The following is a 19952-nucleotide window of genomic DNA, read 5'->3' on the forward strand; positions in this document are numbered from 1 at the left end:
TTCAGAAACATGCAGCTCAGGGGCCATGGGCTGAGAAGGCTTCTGCCTAGACAGAAGCTGGAGAAAAAGTATGCTAAGAAAGAGCATGAGAAAAACCCATTAAAGAGAGAGAGAGAGAGAGAGAGAGAGAGAGAGAGAGAGAGAGAGAGAGAGAGAAACTCATGAAGGTGTGTGACTGTGGCCTGTAGAATACAGCAACCTAGATAATACGATGTGAAGTAAAGGCACAAGACACCAAAGATCACACACTATATGATTCTGTTTACCTGAGCCATACATACTAGGCAACTCTGTAGGCATAGAAATCAGATCTTATATAGAGTCCACTAGCACAGATCACAGATCATGGAGAGCTGATATGTGAAGACTTGGACTATTGGGAGGAAAAGGGAAGTGACTCAGCATGAGTTGTGGACTCCAGAAATCAAAACAGACAGTTGATTGATTTCTCCAGCACCATTCCCAGGGAAGAAGAACATGCCTTGGAGCTTTGGAGAACAACAGTAGAAGGAAGGGTGTGAGCAGCTACCAATGGCCTGGTTTTCAGCAGCTCTCTTAGAGGCACAAAGATAGAGCCATTCTCAACATAAGTGGTGACACCTGGCTCCCTCACCCCAATTAGCGGGCTAAGAAGCAGATCTGGTGTGTTGGAGGTATTTTTCCAATACCATTTTCCTTGGGAGTGAGGTCAATGTCCTTAGGGGCAACAGGGCTTGCCACAGAGAAGTTCTGGAGAATGGTTGTGAAGAAAATGAACAATTCATTGCGGGCAATGCTTTCACCAAGACAAATGCGCTTTCCTGTGGGCACAAAAAATGATCCATGTGAGCATCCATCCATTGTATAGCCTTTGGATTGTCACATCCCTAAACCCATTTAGACATCCCTGTCCAATGCACTAAACAACAAGGACTTTGACTATCACCCTGCAATTCAAATAAGAATGTTAAGAGAATTTTACAGGCAAATGGAACTAAAAAAATACCATCTGAGTGAGATAACCCAGACCCAAAAGCTCATGTGCAGTATGTACTCACTGATTAGTGGATATTAGGCACAAAGTACAGGAGGATACCAATGATGTACCCCAAACGCCCAAAGAAGCTAAACAAGAGAAAGGCCCAAGTGAGGATGATTGAATCTTGCTTAGACAGGGGAATAAAAATAGTCATAGAAAGAAAGAGGGAACCAGGTAGGAGATGGAATGGCAAGGGTAATAGGGGGGTGTCAAGATCATTTAAAGCAAAAAAGAAGAGAGGGCCAGGAGAATAAATGGAAATTTGCAGCTGCTGGTGTGGGGGGCACATGGGGAATCTCTAGGAAATCTCAGAGACCTGGGATGGGGGAGGCCATAGGGGTGACTATAGGGTATAGGCCATAGGCTATAGGGGTGACTTTAGCTGAGACTCATAGCTATGGGGATGTGGAAACTAAAGACTCCACCTCCTGTAGCAAGGTAGGACCCAAGTGGATGGATAAAGAAACCAAGCCACCCACAAACTTTTGATCAAAAAAATTACCTGTTTGAAAGAACTGCAGGGACAAAGATAGAGTTGAGACTGAGAGACCAGCCAAGCAATAACCAGCCCCACCATTCCAAGGACAAACACCAATCCCTGACACTATTAATAATACTCTGTTATGCTTGCAAACAGGAGCATAGCATAGCTGCCCTCTAAAAGGCTCCACCCAGCAGCTGACTAAAACAGATATACCCACAGCGAAACATTGATGGGGCTTGGAGATCATTAAGGAACAGTTGGGGTAAGGATTAAAGGCACTGAGGGGCTAAGAACTCCACAAGAAAATAAACAGAGTCGATGAACCAGGACACTTGGGCACTCTAAGAGACTGAACCACCAACCAAAGAACATTATGTGGCTTGACCTAGCCCCATTACACACTCAGAAGTAATGATGTGCAGCTCAGTCTTCATGTGAGTCCCCAAACAACTGGATTAGAAGCTGTCCCTTAAGCTGTTTCCTGACTATGGAATCCATTCCCCAACAGGGCTGTTTGTCTGGCCTCAATGGGAAAGGATGTGCCTAACCCTGCAAAGACTTGATGCTTTAGGGGACACCAAGGGGGCCCACCATCTTAGAGAAGAAAGGGAGGTGGTAAGACTCTTGTGTGTGTATGTACTTGTAGGGGAGGCATTGTTTAGGATATAAATAAATAAATAAATAAATAAATAAATAAAATTCTCAAACATTAAAAAACTGGTGCAAGGACCAGTGCCTTAGCATGGGCAGGAGCTTTCCATCAGTCCCGAGGACATGAGTTTAATACCCTGGACCCACATGATGGAAAGAGAGAACCAGCCCCACAAGCTATACTCCAACATAAATACATATCAGAGCACACATGTATACACATTAATCACATATGTAATAAATAAATCATAAAATGAAGTGCTAATTGTTGGTGGATGTCTCATGGTCACTTTTGACAGATTTGTAATTTTTGTTACATTATCAGAGTCCTTGCTCCAGAGCTGTAATAACCTTATTGTGGGTTGCACTGATGCTGTTTGTATTCTGATGTTAATTCTGCTTCCTCAAGAGGGGCTGCCCTCAGCCAGACAGTGGTGGCACACACCTCTAATCCCAGCACTTGGGAGGCAGAGGCAGGTGGATTTCTGAGTTTGAGGCCAGCCTGGTTTACAGGGTGAGTTCCAGGACAGCCAGGGCTATTCATAGAACCCCCTTCCCCCAAAAAAGAGGGGCTGCCCCCAATAAAGAATAGATAACACACTCAGGTGTTTGCATGTGAATCTTCTCTCCATTCTAACTGGTTAAATAAAGGCTAGAACCTATGATTGGGCAGCAGAAGGGAAAGGTGGGACTCAAGGTCTTAGAGAGTGGGAAAAGAAGGAGAAAGAATGGAGGAAGAAGAGGTAGAAGAGAATATGGAACAGGAGCACAAGGCCTAGAGAAGCTGCAAGTGGCGAGGGTCCTCATAGCTGGGGAATAAAATAGTATATTGATAGATCTGCCCAATCTAGGTATATAGATTATAAATATAATAACTGGGCTGTGTGGTTTTTATATGGGCTTATTGGGTTAAGAAATTACCACAATATAACCCAATTAGAATAGGTATAGAATATGTTTATGTACACATTATAAATACAACATCTCCAGTGTCTCTCATTATTCATATGAGGAGATTGATACCCATCTTATAGTACTTTCCTGAGGGTAAAGGTACTGTTTAGAAAAAATCCTATATAAGCTTGACATGAAAGTGCATGCCTGTATTCCCAGAACTTGGCAGACTGAGGCAGAAAGATGATGTGTTCCAAATACTCTACACTACAGAAAAAGTCCTATGTGTCTTGCATCTTTCTCTGTTCCCTTTGTCACTCATGCTCCTCTCTTTCTCTCTGCCACCTTTCTTCATCACCTTGATATTAATGAAATTGATCATTATAGTTCAGAAATACAATTGTTCAGACAATTGAGAATGGGCAGGTACATGTGATAAGGCATCTGTGGCTCCCACTGTGTTATCAGAGACATAAGTATTCCTTGCTGGTTCATAAAGTAAGGCATGGAGCACCATGGAGCAATGGGAGCCTGAAAGTCATACACAGGCACGACAGCCTGCCCTGTACCTTAGTTATTCTTAGCTGCAACTGTCTGCCTCCAGGTACAAGAGGGATTTCCAAGCAACTCCTGTGCCCTCCATGTTATTGCAAAACTGTGCCTGTATGGGAGTATTTAGAAAAAGAACTTCATACCTTTGGCCATCTCCTTTCCATAATTTATGTGACATAAGCTTAGAAATTTGTGGAATAGCCCTCTGAGATGGCTCTTCTATATCTGGTTTTGTGACCTAGATTTTTCCTGAATAGTTAAATGACTAATCTCACTCTCAACATGGTGTTCTCATGTCTGGAGCTGACAATTTGGACACCTTCCATGGTTCTTTGGCTCTATTATTCTTTTAGCTTGTTTACCCCCTTGTTTGCTCACTTGTGTCCCACAGCAGTCTACCTGAACCTGTGTCTATACCTGTCATTACTATGTGTCTTTCTATCTATTCTTTTTGGCCTGCTTTTTCTAAATGCTCTAGCTATCATCCTAACCTCTTCACCTTCCCTGTCTAACTGTAATTTCTCATACATTCTTTCCTTGTATTCCTCTTACATCACTTTTCCTCCACATCCCTGTCTTGCTAAACTTAGAGTGTTATACAGACAATTCAGTTTTATCTCACTGCTCCACATATTGCCAACACTGAGGATGAAGTAAGGCCATTATACCAAACAGAGCCAGGAGAAGGGCTGAGTCCAAAATCACTGAAATCACTTACATTCAAGACTACACAATTCTTTCCTGAGACATGGCTGAGCCTAAGACATCTCAGCAATGGATGAGGCTCACCAGGAAAGGACCTCCTAGAATGCATCAGGGAGAGGCTGGATGTATAGAAACTTTAGAAGATAATTTGCTTGGCAAACACAGAGCCTTGGTTTTCATCCCTAGGATGAGGGTAAAGGGAATGTGAGGTCTGGGGGCAACTTAAGGTGTGAGAATTGTTTCTAACACCATTTTCTCCAAAAAAAAAAAAAAAACCAGCATAGCTAGAACAATCCTGAACAATAAAAGAACTTCTGGAGGCATCATCATCATAATCTCAAGCAGTAATACAAAGTAATAGTAATAAAAAAGAATGCATTGTATTGGTGTAGAAATAGAATAGGTTGATCATTGGAATTGAATGAAAGACCCAGAAATAAATCCACACACCTACTGACACTTGATTTTTGACCAAGGCAAAACCATACAACGGGAAAAGAAAGCATCTTCAACAAATGGTTCTGGTTTAATTGGATGTCTGCATGTAGAACAATGCAAATAGATCCATATCTATCATCTTGCACAAAACTCAAGTCCAATTGGATCAAAGACCTGTAAAATCTGATACACTGAATATCATGGAATTGAAAGAGGTAACCTTGAACGTCTTGATATAGGAGATTATTTCCTAGTCAGGCCACCAATTGTTTAAGTCAGATCATCAATTGGTAAATGGGACTTCATAAAACTGAAAAGTTTCTATAAAGCAAAGGACACTTTCAATAGGACAAAATAGCTGCCAACAAATTGTGAAAAGATCTTCACAAACCCTACAACTAACAGAGGACTAATATCCAAAATATATAAATAACTCAAGAAGTTACACACCAACAGCCCAAATAACCCAATTAAAACTGGGATACAGAGCTAACCAGAGAATTCACAACAGAGGAATCTTGAATGGCTAAGAAACACTTTTTAAAAATGTTCAAAGTCCTTAATCATCTGGAAAATGCAAATCAAAACAACTCTGAGATAACACCGTACACCCATCAGAATGGTTAAGATCGAAAAAAAAAAAAAGGGACAGAACAATCTGTTGAGGATGTGGAGTATGGAGACCACTCCTCCATTGCTAGTGGGAGTGCAAACTTGTGCAACCACTTTAGGAATCAATTTGGCAGTTCTCAGAAAATTGAATAGTTCTGCCTCAAGTCCCAGCTATACCATTCCTGGGTATATACCCAAAAGATGCCCCAATACAGCACAGGGACACTTGGTTAGCTATGTTCATTAGCAGCTTTATTCACAATAACCAGAAACTGGAGACAATTTACGTATCCCTCAGCCTAAGAATGGATAAGGAAAATGTACATTTATATAATGTAGTACTATTCAGTTATTAAAAACAGATATCATTAATTTTGCAGGTAAATGAATGGAACTTCAAAATATCATCCTGGGTGAAGTAACCTAGACACAAAAGGACATGCATGGTATGTACCCAATGAAAAGTGGAAATTAGCCATAAAGTACAGGATACCTATGCTACATGCCACAGACTTGAAGAATTTAAATAAGAAGGCAAGGATGCTCCAATCTAACTTAGAAGGGAGAATAAAAAAGTCATGAGAGGCAGGTGGATGGGGGAACTGGCTGGGAGAGAACATGGGGCAGATAATAGGGAGGGGGGTCCGTTCAGGATCAGGTGTGAGGAGAGATAGAAGAGATGGCCAAACGGCCATGAGAATGAATGGAAATCTGCAGCTGACAGGGGGAGGATGCAACTTGGGGCAGCCCAGAGACGTAGAATAGGGGATGCTCCCAAGAATCACTGTGGGGAATCTTCACTGAGACTGACAACAGTGGGGATATGGAACATGAAGAGCCCACCTCCTGTAGCCAGGCAGGGAAAGGGTAGGGACACCAACACACCTGCAAAACTTGAGACCCAAAATTGATCCTGTCTACCAGAAATGCAGGAATGGGTGATGGAACAGAGACTGGGGGAATGGCCAAGCAATAACTGGCCCAAATAGAGACCTAGTACATGGGCAAACACCAATCCCTGACACTATTAATTATACTCTGTTATGCTTGCAGACAGGAGCCTACCAAAGCTGTACTCTGAGAGGCTCCATCCAGCAGCTGACTTAAACAGATGCAGATATCCACAGCCAAACATTGGACAGAGCTCAGGGACTCTTATGGAAGAATTGAAAGCCCTAAAAGGGATAGGAACACCACAGGAAAGTCAAGAGAGTCAACTAAGCTGAACCCTTGGGGCTCTCAGAGACTAAACTACCAACCAAAGTACGTACATAGGCTAGACCTAGCACAAGCCCGTGCACATATGTAGCAGATGTGCATGTTAGACTTCATGTGGGTTCTGAAAAAGTGGAGTGCTTGCTAAATCTAAAGCTGTTGCCCCTTTGTGAGATACGTTCTTCTGTCTGGGCTGCCTTTTCTGGCCTCAGTGAGAGAGGAGGTACCTAACCCTGCAGAGATGTGCCAGGGTTGGGGGATATGCACAGGGGTCCTAGACCCTCACAGGAAAGAAATGTAGGAGGCATTGTGGAAAGAGAGACCAACCGAAGGGGGCAGAGATTTGGGATATAAAGTGAATAAATTTAAAGAGAGAGAAAGGGAGGAGGAAGGAAGGAAGGAAGGAAGGAAGGAAGGAAGGAAGGAAGGAAGGAAGGGAGGGAGGGAGGGAGGGAGGGAGGGAGGGAGGGAGGGAGGGAGGAAGGAAGGAAGGAAGGAAGGAAGGAAGGAAGGAAGGAAGGAAGGAAGGAAGGAAGGAAGGAAGGAAGGAAGGAAGGAACCTGAACACAGTTTCAATGTTTATAGCCTATCAAGTCCATTAAACTGACTGAACTTGGCTGAAGGCAACTTCTGCATGTAACAAAATAACCAAACACAGTACTCAACTGGACTACACAGTAACCTGAGATTACATTCTACCAACTAAAGACAAGTCTCAGTCACTCTTGAAGTTGACCAATCCTGTCCTTCCAACTCCTCCCACATGGCCAAGTAAGGCAGAAATTGAGCTGACACCAATCAAGCTATCTGCATATACCCAGCCCCCTCTTTTGTATATAAACACAGCCTGCTGACACTTATGGATGCTGTAATTCTGAACTTTCTCTGGATTGGAATATTATCCAGTATGAATGGATTTCTTTGCTCAAATAAATGCCCCCCCTTTTTTTCTTGCAACATAACAAGTCAGAGTACACAAACAGGGTTCCTGTCGTTTCTTAAGAAAATGAATTTGCTCGAATCTAGAGTGTTGGCTTACAGAGTGTTGCCTTAGGTTCCCCCAGGTACCTAACAACAGCTTGCAGCAGCATCTGCAGCCATTTCCTGACAGGTGGGAACAAGATGTAGCAGTGGCAGCATATAAAAAGAACTTCTCACTACCCCAGACCCTTTCTCTCTCTTTCCCTCTATTCTACCCGCCCCCCTCTTTGTGTCTGCACACCTTCCCAACTGACTTCTCTTTCTGTCATTCTTTCTTTCCACCTTTGCACCCACTTCTCTGGCCTTACCTCTTCTTCTTCTTCTTCTTCTTTTTTCCCCTAAATAAACCTCCCTTATACCAGATCTGTCACATTGTGTGATTTCTCTGGTGGACACCTTGACATGGCCTGCCAGGTAACCCCTTAGCCCTGCCTGTAACTGAGTTATATTTCATAACGTTGGTGCCAAAAGTCTTGGGAGGCTTTCAGTGCTTGTGCTTCTCAGGGGTCTAAGTCACACACCAGGACCCTACATCCAACACAATGCCACCTGCAACAACTATGCTTTATGGCTCACAGATTGCTAGTCACCACCTCCAACAACTACCTACGCATTCATTCTGGTCTTTTTAATTTTTATTTTGTTATATTTTTACTTATCACTTTAATCCCACTCACTGTGTCCCCCCTGCCACCTCCTCACCTTCTCCTCTTTGTCATCACACCAAGTTGGAAGAAATGAACTTTCAATGCCCAGCATTCCTCTTATACTTCTCATCTGTCCCTATTCCAACATGCCTGGAGCTTGCAACCTGCCATGTGACTTTACCATTTTAAGATTACCACCCAGGATGAAGCAGCAATTATAGCCAGGTTAAATGGGATTGTTCATCAAGGCTGCTGGGATACACTCAGTAAATAGGGACCTATTGCTGTTTGTGTCTCAAAGGTTAGGCCTGCCCTCTGGTGTCTGGGAAAGGAATCACAGGTCTGTCTCACCTGTGGAGAAGGGCAGAAAAGCTGCACATTTCTTCAGTGCCCCATTGGCATCTAGGAAGTGCTCAGGATTGAACTTGTCTGGTTGTTCAAAGTACCGTGGATCATGTAGAGCTGAACTAAGGACGGGGTACACCTCTGTGTTCTAGGAGACATTACAAGATACAAAGATATTAACAAACCCTGAATCCCATATGGAAAAGAGGCAGTCCCTACGTAAAACAGAATGCAGGGAAAATACAAACAGAATGAGTGATTAGAAGCATAGTGTGCCCATGTAGTAGTGATGAGGAATCAAAGCTGGTCTCACCTTGGGGAGCAGGTACCCTCGGAACAGTGTGTCTTTGATGACTCTATGTGGTAGACCAATTGGGATAATATCTGAAAATCTCTGAATCTCATGGATGACTGCATCTGTGTATGGCATTTTGGTGCGGTCATCAAGAGTTGGTAGCCGGTGTGAACCAATCACATGATCAATCTCCTTTTGGACTTTCTCTGCACAGAAAAGGGGGAACGTATACCTGTGTTACTGACTTTGTAGCAATGGTATTGTATTCTAACAGCCAACAACCCAGGAAAAGTGTGCAGTAAGGAGACACTGCTGAGAAACTGAGAAACTGTCCCACTCTTAAGTGACTGCCTCTCTGTGCCCATGTTTAAAACTATATTAAATCTCTCCTCCATGAGCTTCAACCTCCTTTCAGCAGGCTTTTACTAAAAAAAAAGAAAAGAAAAGAAAGAAAAATAGACAGAAAAGGGCTACTTCACAGGGAGACTTCAGAGCAGTCATGATAAGGCACGAGTGGAGTGGGAGGAAGAGAAGCAGAAGTTATTATCACCTTGGCAATTAATTGACTATACACACAACACACACACACACACACACCACAAATTTTCATGGAATGTTATATCAAGAAGTTGAAGATAAGGAACACTCCTCCATGTTGGTGGGATTGCAAGCTTGTACAACCACTCTGGAAATTAGTCTGGCAGTTCCTCAGAAAATTGGACATAATACTACCGGAGGATCCCGCAATACCTCTCCTGGGCATATATCCAGAAGATGTTCCAACCGGTAAGAAGGACACATGCTCAACTATGTTCATAGCAGCCTTATTTGTAATAGCCAGAAGCTGGAAAGAACCCAGATGTCCCTCAACAGAGGAATGGATACAGAAAATGTGGTACATTTACACAACGGAGTACTACTCAGCTATTAAAAAGAATGAATTTATGAAATTCCTAGGCAAATGGATGGACCTGCGGGGCATCATCCTGAGTGAGGTAACCCAATCACAAAAGAACTCACATGATATGTACTCACTGATAAGTGGATATTAGTCTAGAAACTTAGGACACCCAAGATATAAGATACAATTTGCTAAACACATGAAACTCAAGAAGAATGAAGACCAAAGTGTGGACACTTTGCCCCTTCTTAGAATTGGGAACAAAACACCCATGGAAGGAGTTACAGAGACACAGTTTGGAGTTGAGACAAAAGGATGGACCATCTAGAGACTGCCATATCAGGGGACCCATCCCATAATCAGCCTCCAAACCCTGACACCATTGCATATACTAGCAAGATTTTGCTGAAAGGACCCAGATATAGCTGTCTCTTGTGAGGCTATGCTGGGTCTAGCAAACACAAAAGTGGATGCTCACAGTCAGCTATTGGATGGATCACAGGGTCCCCAATGGAGGACCTAGAGAAAGTAACCAAGGAGCTAAAGGGATCTGCAACCCTATAGGTGGAACAACAATGTGAACTACCCAGTAACCCCCAGAGCTCGTGTCTCTAGCTGCATATGTAGTCGGCCATCAGTGGAAAGAGAGGCCCATTGGTTATGCAAACTTTATCTGCCTCAGTATAGGGAATGCCAGGGCCAGGAAGTGGGAGTGGGTGGGGGAGTGGGTAGGGGACTTTTGGGATAGCATTGGAAATATAAATGAAAGAAATACCTAAATTAAAAAAAGAAGTTGATGCTATGTCCTCAGAAATGTGACAGAGAAGTTGGTAGATTAGTAAATTAATCAATTAATAGACATATGTAGAAATGAATTCATAAGAGAATCATGGATAAATGAATAAATGGACAGATTCATGAGTTAGTGAACACACTAAGTACTGGATTATGTATTCAACTTGTAAGTTAACAGATGATTCAATTAGTGGATAAGTGGGGGAATGGATAAACAAACAGAAGGGGAAATCAAAGGTCGCTTAGAGAAAGGATTACGAAATGGAACCTGTTGATAGAAGGAGAAATGAGTGTATGAATGAATTTATGGTCAGTAGTTTATTCAACTCTGGTGATCAAAGGAACAATACTTAGGTTGACTTGTTGAAATAAATAAATGAAATATCCACTTTAGTAATGAAAAATCAATAAGCACACAAATAAGTAATCAGTTGAATTTTAAGTGCTTGACTGGAAGGATTCAAGGTATCTGCGCGCGTGTGTGTGTGTGTGTGTGTGTGTCTGTGTGTCTGTGTGTCTGTGTGTGTGTGTGTGTGTGTGTGTGTGTGAGAGAGAGAGAGAGAGAGAGAGAGAGAGAGAGAGAGAGAGAGAGAGAGAGTTCACTCACATGTGCCTGCAAGTGAATGCATGCATCTGTGTGCATGCATGTGTGAATTTGTGAATAAGCATTATGTAGGAAGATAGCAGGATGAGTGAGTAAATAGGCCTTTAGATAGATTGATGATTAGTTGTGTGAGAATGACTGGAGAGGCTGATGACAGGTTCGTTGATGGGTGGATAAAGAGGTGGGTGAATGAGCAGAATAAAAAACAGATGTAGAGGTAGATGTATAGAAAGATGAATAATAGATGAATGTAAAGATTGGAGAAAGGCAGAAAAGAGATGGATGGATGGATGGATGGATGGATGGATGGATGGATGGATGGATGAATCGATCGATTGATAGATGGACAGAAGAATGGACAAATTGATGAGTGGGTGAGGGGACAGACAGATGGTTGGATAAAACTTTTAGTGATAGGAGAAAATAACAGAAAACAGGTCAGCTGAGTATTCATTCACACACCACCCACCACTGCCTTAGTATAGAAGTAGAGCAAAGCCTTCACAGTTCCAAATGTAAGTGTTCCATGTCTCATTCATCCACACAAATCCCTGCATGCAAAAGGGAGCTAGAAAATCCCCAATGGTCCACATGTGGCATACCTGTGACATGGGGGTACTTGAGCATGAGCAGAACTCCATAGTGGAGGGTGGAGCTCGTAGTCTCAGTTCCAGCAAAGAAGAGAGAGAGCACAGACATAATGAGGTTCTGGTGATGGAACTCCGTGTTGTGGTTTGACTTCTCCTGGTTCCAGATGGGAAAGAGAAGAGATGGTCAAGATTGGCTTGCAAGGAGATGAACACATTTATGAGCACTGCCATTCTGTTTGTGACTCTCACACTATTTGTACCATTTGGTATTTCTCAGCACTTGGTTTCTTCTGTCTTCTTTCTCTCTACTTTGCTCTTTGGGGGATTATTGGGTTTTGTCTGCCAGCCTCATTCTTCTGTGGTCTTTCTGCTCTGTGCCCTTTATCCTGTGTTTCTTTCCCAGACATGTGACTTTTCTCCTCTCTATTCATTCACCCTTCTTTACTCTGGTCTTTATTTTCCATATATTCTGCATCTCCTCCACTCTGTTTCTTCCTCTACTCACCATACTCTTTCCCCTCCCATCTTTTTCTCTGACCACATCCCTATTCTTCACTCTCACCCATCCCCTCTCTTATCCATGCAGGATTAACCTTCTCCATCCTCAGAAGGTAGGTATCAATATAGTCTCGTGGAGCACTGGGGTCCAAGGTGGCCTTGTGCTTCTCCACACTATGGGCAATGTAGTCGAGGAGTTCCTGCTGTTTTTTGACAATTTGTCTGTGTACACCAGGAAAGTACTTCAGGAATCCAGAGAAGAGCTCAAACATCTGCAAGAAAGAAGGGCCTAGGAGGTCACCTGTAGCTATCAGGTCTCAAGAAGTGGACAGTGCTCTACCATAGTAACTGATTTAATATTTTGGGAGACACCATGACCATGGAATCTCTTTTTTTTTCTTTTCCTTTCTTGTGTTTTTATTAGATATTTTCTTCATTTACATTTCAAATGTTATCCCCTCTCCTAGTTTCCCCTCCAAAAATACCTTATCTCTTCCCTCTGATCCCCAACCAACCCACTCCTGATACTTGGCCATGGTATTCTCCTATACTGGGTCATAGAACCTTCACAGGACCTCTCCTCCCATTCACCAACTAGGCCATCCTCTGCTACATATGCAGCTAGAATCATGAGTCCCAGCTTGTGGTTATTTTTTTATTGGTGGTTTAGTTCCAGGAAGCTCTGGGGGGATACTTGTTAGTTCATATTGTTGTTCCTCCAAGGGGGCTGCAACCCCTTCAGCTCCTAGGGTACTTTCTCAAGCTGATTGATTGGATACCCTGTGCAACATCCAATGAATGGCTGTAAGCATCCACTTTTTTTTAAAGATGTTTCTCAGCCATTCGGTATTCCTCAGTGGAGAATTCTTTGTTTAACTCTGTACTCCATTATTAGTAGGGTTGTTTTTCTAGTGTCCAACTTCTGGAGTTCTTTATTAGCCCTCTATCGAATTTAGTATTGGTAGAGATCTTTTCCCAATCGGTTGGTTGTGGTTTTGGCTTATTGACAGCATCCTTGGCCTTACAGAAGATTTGCAATTTTATGGGGTCCCTTTTGTCGATTCTTGATCTTATAGCACAAGCCATTGGTGTTCTATTCAGATGAGATCGGGCGCGTTCAGGGTGGTATGGCAGTAGACTGGTGTTCTATTCAGGAATTTTCCCCTGTGCCCATATCTTCCAGGCTCTTCCCCACTTTCTCCTCTATAAGTTCAATGTCTCTGGGTTTTTTTGGTGGAGTTCCTGGATCCACTTAGACTTGAACTTTGTACAAGGATATAAGAATGGATCAATTCCCATTCTCCTACATGCTAACCGCCAAGACAGTTTTTACAAAAGAGAGATTTAATTGGGGTTGGCCTATGGTTTGAGGTTATTTCATTAGCATCCATGGGTAGGAAGCACCCATGCAGACAGGCAGGCATAGAGCTTAAGGCTTACACCCTGATACATAGACAAGCAGGAAGAACAAAGGGAAACACTGGGACTTACATGGGCTTCTGAAACCTCAAAGAACACCCCAGCAACACACTTCCTCTAACAAGAACACACCTGTCTATTCCTGAGTGAAATCTCCTCTCCCCTTTTCCTTAAAATTTGGGACTCCCGTTTCTTAACTACAGGACTTAAAAAACTTCCAACCCTACTCTAGCTGTTCCAACAACTTGAAAGCCATTTACAGACTGCTCCAGGAACTCTCCATCCCCAGGATTTTCCTTGGAATCTACTTCCTGGTCCTTCCTCACAGACAGTATGTTCATAATCCCAGATAGTCCAGCAGAACCTTAATCATAAATAAACAGCCTGTTCTTCCTAACCTTGACCATCATTCTCTCTTCTTTGGGTCCCTAACAACAATGAACCAGTATCAGTAGGAAGTACCCAGAAAAAATGACACCCACTTACCTAACATGCATAGGAATCTTGAATGTCTGAGAATCAATTAAAGAAATGTTCAAAGTGCTTAGTCATCAGGGAAATGCAAATCAAAACAACCCTGAGATTCCATCTCACACCTGTCATAATGACTAACATAAAAGCTCAAGTGATAGCACATGCTGGAGAGGATGTGGAGCCAACACTACTTCATTGCTGATGGGAATGTAAAGTTGTACAACCACTTTGGAAAAAAATTTGGTGATTTCTTAGAACACTGGGAATAATTCTACCTCAAGAACCAGCTATACCACTCCTAGGAATATACCCAAAAGATGTGTAAACATCCCATAAAGACACTTGCTCAACCATGTTCATAGTAGCTTTATTCATAACAGACAGAAACTGGAAAAAAACCTAGATGTCCTCAACTGAAGAATGTAAAAGAAAATGCAGTACTTCTACACAATGGAATACTATTGAGCTATGACAAATCAAGACATCATTAATTTTGCAGGCAAGTGGTAGAACCTCAGAATATCATCCTGAGTGAGGTAACATACTCTCAAAAGAACATGCATGATATGTACTCACTTATAAGTGGATACTAGTCATAAAATACAGGTATCACACATGTTAGAGTCAACAGACCTGAAGAAGCTAAACAAGAAGGAAGGCCCAAGTGAGGAAGCTTGAATCTCATTTAAAAGGAAAAATAAAAATAGTCATTGGAGGTAGATGGAGGGAGGAAACTGGGAGGAAGAGAGTATACAGAGGGAGTGAAGGATTCAGTTCAGATGTGGGAAAGGACAGGAGATATGGCTAGATGGCCATGAAAATGAATGGAAATCTATAATGATGGAGGTGAGGAGGTAGGTGGAATCTCCAAGATGAGTAGAGCTGGGATAAGGAAGGCACCTAAGAATCAGTGGGGGAAGAACTTAGCTGTAACTCACTACACTGGAGATATGGAACCTGAAGGACCCAACCCTTGTCAACAGAAAGAAACCCCAGTGGGACAATAGATACAACAACCCACCCACAAAACTTTATACGCAAAATTTATCCGGTCTACAAGTAATATAAACACACATTAGGGATGAAGAGGAGAGTCCAAGGGAAAGTCCAACCAATAACAAACCCAAACTGAGACCCATCCAGATGGCAAGCACCATTCCATAATACTATTAATTATAGTCTGTTATGCTTGCAGTCAGGAGCAAGTTGCCCTCTGAGAGGTTCCACCCAGCAGTTAGCTCAAACATATACATACACCCACAGCCAAACAAGGGACGGAGCTTGAGGATTTTATGGAAGAACAAAAGGAAAGATTGTAGGGCCAGAAGGGGATAGGAATGCCACAGGAAGACCAACAGAGTCCTTAGGAATTTCAGAGACTGAATCACCAACCAAAGAACATACACAGGTTGGACCTAGGCCTCCATGCTCACATGTAGCAGATGTGTAGGTTGGTATTCATGTGGTTCCTGAACAACTTGTACAGGGGCTACCTCACAAGCTGCTGTGTGTATGTGGGATTATGTGGGATATGTTCTTCTATCTGGGCTCACTTCTTTGACCTCAGTGGGAGAGGATATGCCAATTCTCAGAGAGACTTTAAATACCAAGGTTGGGGGAACACTGGAGGCTCACCCACTCAGAAAATAAGGGGAGAGGGGATGGAAGAAGGATTGTGGAATGAAGGGGATATCCAGAGGGAGGACCGTGAATGGGATGTAAAGTGAATAAGACAATTAAGCAAAGCAGATTGTAAAGAAAGAGAGGGGGGGAGGGAGGGAGGGAGGGAGGGAGGGAGGGAGGGAGGGAGGGAGGGAGGGAGGGAGGGAGGGAGAGAGGGAGGGAGGGAGGGAGAGAGAGAGAGAGAGAGAGAGAGAGAGAGAGAGAGAGAGAGAGAGAGAGAGAGAGAGAGAGAGAGAGGACTCTGGCAGGGCAAAGGATGGCAATCATGGTAGACATTGTATCAGTAAGTTTTGTGTTTGACCTTTCTCCCCTTGCTAAACCATTAGATTGTATTTATACAACCAGTTCACAAGGTCCATACCCTCATTTGGCCACTGAATCATTCCTGACACAAAACACCAAGGTTCAGCAATCAAAATTCATTATTTCAGGAATGTGCAGTCAGGTTTTAAGAACTCACCCCAGACAGACTCCAACTTTCCCCTTAAAAATGCCAACCTGCAAAAAGACCTCCTTGTAGCAGCTGTTGCTGCTGTGTTTTGCCTTTGAAGCCTCACCTCCTACTTCTTTCTCAAGGGGAATAAATTTCATTAGTGCCAAGAGCTTGGAGTCTGAATGTACACATTATACTTCTGAATCTATCTCTAACCTTTGTCTTTTATTCTCTGTATCTCCCGTTTCTATTCCTCTACTATCTCTTACAATCTGCTTTGCTTAATTATCTTTGTTTTAATTTCTGGGTTTTTTGGTTTATGGGCACAAGGTCTCATGTAAGGAAGACTGGCCAAAGATCACTCTAAATTTCTCATCTCCCTGCTTCCATGTGCTAGAGTTGCCCATGTTGTATACCACCTTACCCAGGATATAAAGAGGTGGGAAACATGCATGAAAAGCAAGTCTTCTACTATCTGGCTGTACCCACATCACCCACTTTATCATTTCATATGTATGTGTATGGCACTGAATTTCTACATTCACGTGTCTCCATCTTGCTCACCATCACTCCCACCCTGCCTCAGGTCAAAACATCCTTGTCCTCCATGATGTCTATGACTTTTTTTTCCAGCCCTAAGACACTCCCTCTTTCACCCACAAATCAGCTTCTTCTTAACTATACCTTGGATGCTCCTTTCTTCCCAAGCACTTACCTGACCAGAGAATGAGTTTAAGAGTGAAAAGATCTTATACATCAGATTCAGCAGATGAAGGAACTGGTCATCTGTGTAGTCAAAGCGCTCTCCAAAGACAATGGAGCAGATGATGTTGGCTGTGATGCACTGGAAGAGAAAGATGGGATCCAGGGGTACTCCTAGAGAATGAGGAGGCAGGATAAGAGAAATGGGGTCAAGGACATGGAGAACAGTTGTCATCATCCTCACCTCGGTGAAGATGCCCCTTTCACTACTCAAAGAATAGAAACACCGGCTACCATATTTGCACATATCATGGTGCAGCCCCTATGCTCAGTGATGCATGTACCATTTTATTTAATTTCCATCAGTGGTGTAAAGAAGATGTGATGCTATTCATATACAAAAGCAGGAAGGCTAACTTCAATAATGGAATTAAACTAATCACAACTGGGATGAGGATTCTGGGACTCAGAGGTAGAGTGTGTGTAGTTAGTCTACATACTGAACCTCCTTCCAGTCAACATTTTTACTCTGAGATGATAGTTAACTACCAATGGTCGAAAAGGATGGAGAAAGGTTCAGGGATTTCCTGTGTGGATTCATGAGTCCAGCCCACTCCACTCCCATCTGCTACTCTTCCTCCATCACTTCTCAGACTTCTAGGCTCTGGTGTTCCAGAAGCCATCAGGACCTGCTGCTGGCTACCTTTGTACTCTAAATAGAATAATAGACCCTAGTGGTTGGAGGGATGTCGTTGGTTAAACAGAATTGGACCCTTGCTCTGAGACTTACCCTGGTATTTCTTCAGTTCCTCCACCAAACATTGGGCTTCATCCTTTATCCTCTCCTCCACACTCCGCTTTCCCATCCCAAACTCTTTCATGGTGGCCAGAGAGAATCGCCGAAGGGTCTTCCAGCGTTCCCCATTGGCAAAAAATATACCTAAGAAGGAAGGAGGAATATAGGTTACATTGGAAGTTCAGAGAATCCTCAGTCATTCCCCAGAGCTGGGCCTCACCTTTTAAGCTCACTTTTCTGGGTCACATTGTCCACTCTACCCTCTCCAATATCTCACCATAGTCCTGCATAACTAGCTGAGCTGCAGCAATGGTCCCCCGGCCAGAAAAAGCTTCAGCGTGGTTCACCAGAGCCTCCCTTATCGTCTGTGTCCCACACAACACAACCACAGGCCTCGGTCCCAAGTGCACTGTGAACACATCTCCATGTTTTTCTTGAAGCTGCCAAGCATAAGTGTAACAGAGTTATAATTAACCTGCACAAAAGTTCTTGTCAAACTGTTAAAAAAAAACAAACTTAGTAACAGATTGGTAAATTGCCCCCTCCTACCCTGGCCACACTTACCCATCTGAGGACATAAAAATTAAAGAGTTCCTGTATCACTGACTCTGTAATGATTGATAAGATGTCCTAATCAGTGTACCAGTGCTGTAGAGTAGGGGAGCAAGGGTAACACATTCTTATAATCCTGGAACTGGGGAAGGAGAGGCCAGAGAACCAGTAAACATCCTTGGCAACATATCCAGTTGGAGGCCAGCCTGGCTACCTAAGGCCCTCTCTCAAAACACATGCACATACCTCTCTCTGTCTCTGTCTCTGTCTCTGTCTCTGTCTCTGTCTCTGTCTCTGTCTCTGTCTCTCTCTCTGTCTCTCTCTCTCTCTCTCTCTCTCTCTCTCTCTCTCTACATACATATATATATGTGTATATATATATACATATGTATATGTATATATATGTATATGTGTATATGTATACATATATACATATATACCCATGCCTATGCTCCTCCATCTGGTCAGATATCTCTGGATATCTAAGAACCATCCTTCCTGTGACCCAGCTTCAACCTTATCAATGCCTCTGACAATATATATAAGTAAAACAAACCTGACCCATTCGCTGAGTACTTGGGACAAGAAATGGATGACCCCTGGGGTCTCCTGACTGTCAATCATATCTGTAGTACAGACCATTGGGAAACTCTATGGCAATACAACCATCTCTGGGCATTTCCAGGGAATTGGTGCCTGGAATATCAAAACCATCCACTGCAGAAAGCCGTTGAATAGAATGGTGCATGTTTGCAAATAACCCACCCTCATCCTCTTGTGACCTTTAGCTCAGTTTAGATTTCCATGCCGCTAAGAAAAATTAGAAACTGTGGAAATAGTCAGCACCTATGTTGTTTAGGGAATAATTCTATGAAAAAACAAAAAAACATCTATACATGTTTGGATTAGCTGTACTTATAGTTTCAGATGGGGTCACCCCATCAAATCTTATGCAACAATGAACTAACAATCCATACCTTAGAATAATGATAAGAATGAAACTTGCTGACTAAATGTTAGCATGGAAACCAATTTTGTTTACATCTGCTGCATCTCAGTGATGTTCATACACAGGTACAGTCACTGCACTTGTCGAAATTGTGGGAAGGTAGTGACTACAAAAGAATAAAACAGGAACTGGTCTTCATGTTAACTGGTATGCACCTGTATGATAAACTTGTGTTTATTCTGAAGATTCACTGAGCTGTGCATTTTTAGATGATGACCCACTGCAACAATGTCTCCCCTCAAAATTATAACTGGAGCTGGAGAGATGGCTCTGTGTCTAGGGGTACTTGTGGCATTGCAGAACTCCTGAATTTAGTCTTTCTCCAATGTCACATTGCAAATGACTGCCTGTAATGCCAGCTTCATGGGATTTAAGGTTCTCTTTTGGCTTCTGCAGAAACCAGGTATGCATTTGTGTACTTATACACAAACACAAAATTATGATGAGAGATGATAGATGAGGAAGAGAGGAAGAGATGACAGACAGAAGAATGGATAAATACATAGTTGATAGACAGAAAAATTAAAATACTTGACAGAGATGTAGATATATAGATAAATAAATAAATAGATAGATAGATAGATAGATAGATAGATAGATAGATAGATAGATAGATAGATAGATAAATGGCAGATTAATGGATGGATAAATAGATGACA

At 42.6% G+C, this 19952-nt stretch overlaps 1 protein-coding gene across 2 annotated transcripts in view; it reads right to left on the bottom strand.

The window, feature by feature from the left end:
- Positions 1–241: 241 nt before the first annotated feature.
- The window catches only part of LOC110288440 (cytochrome P450 2B9), a 34226-nt gene continuing 14515 nt past the window's right edge, over positions 242–19952 (bottom strand). Inside the window, exons 2-9 of one of the 2 annotated variants that reach the window (XM_085842011.1) lie at positions 18010–18172; positions 17727–17876; positions 16950–17110; positions 12321–12497; positions 11740–11881; positions 8856–9043; positions 8549–8690; positions 242–800 (exon numbers count right to left, since the gene is read on the bottom strand). In XM_085842011.1, coding sequence (XP_085698137.1) covers positions 619–800; positions 8549–8690; positions 8856–9043; positions 11740–11881; positions 12321–12497; positions 16950–17110; positions 17727–17876; positions 18010–18172 — 1305 coding nt within the window. In that variant the 3' untranslated portion in view covers positions 242–618. The remainder of the gene's footprint in view (positions 801–8548; positions 8691–8855; positions 9044–11739; positions 11882–12320; positions 12498–16949; positions 17111–17726; positions 17877–18009; positions 18173–19952) is intronic. The other variant, XM_085842012.1, reaches the window with a different exon arrangement.

The sequence above is a fragment of the Mus caroli genome, unplaced genomic scaffold (genome assembly GCF_978045245.1).
Source record: "Mus caroli unplaced genomic scaffold, Mus_caroli_1 scaffold_8, whole genome shotgun sequence".
NCBI classification, from domain to species: Eukaryota; Metazoa; Chordata; class Mammalia; order Rodentia; family Muridae; genus Mus; species Mus caroli.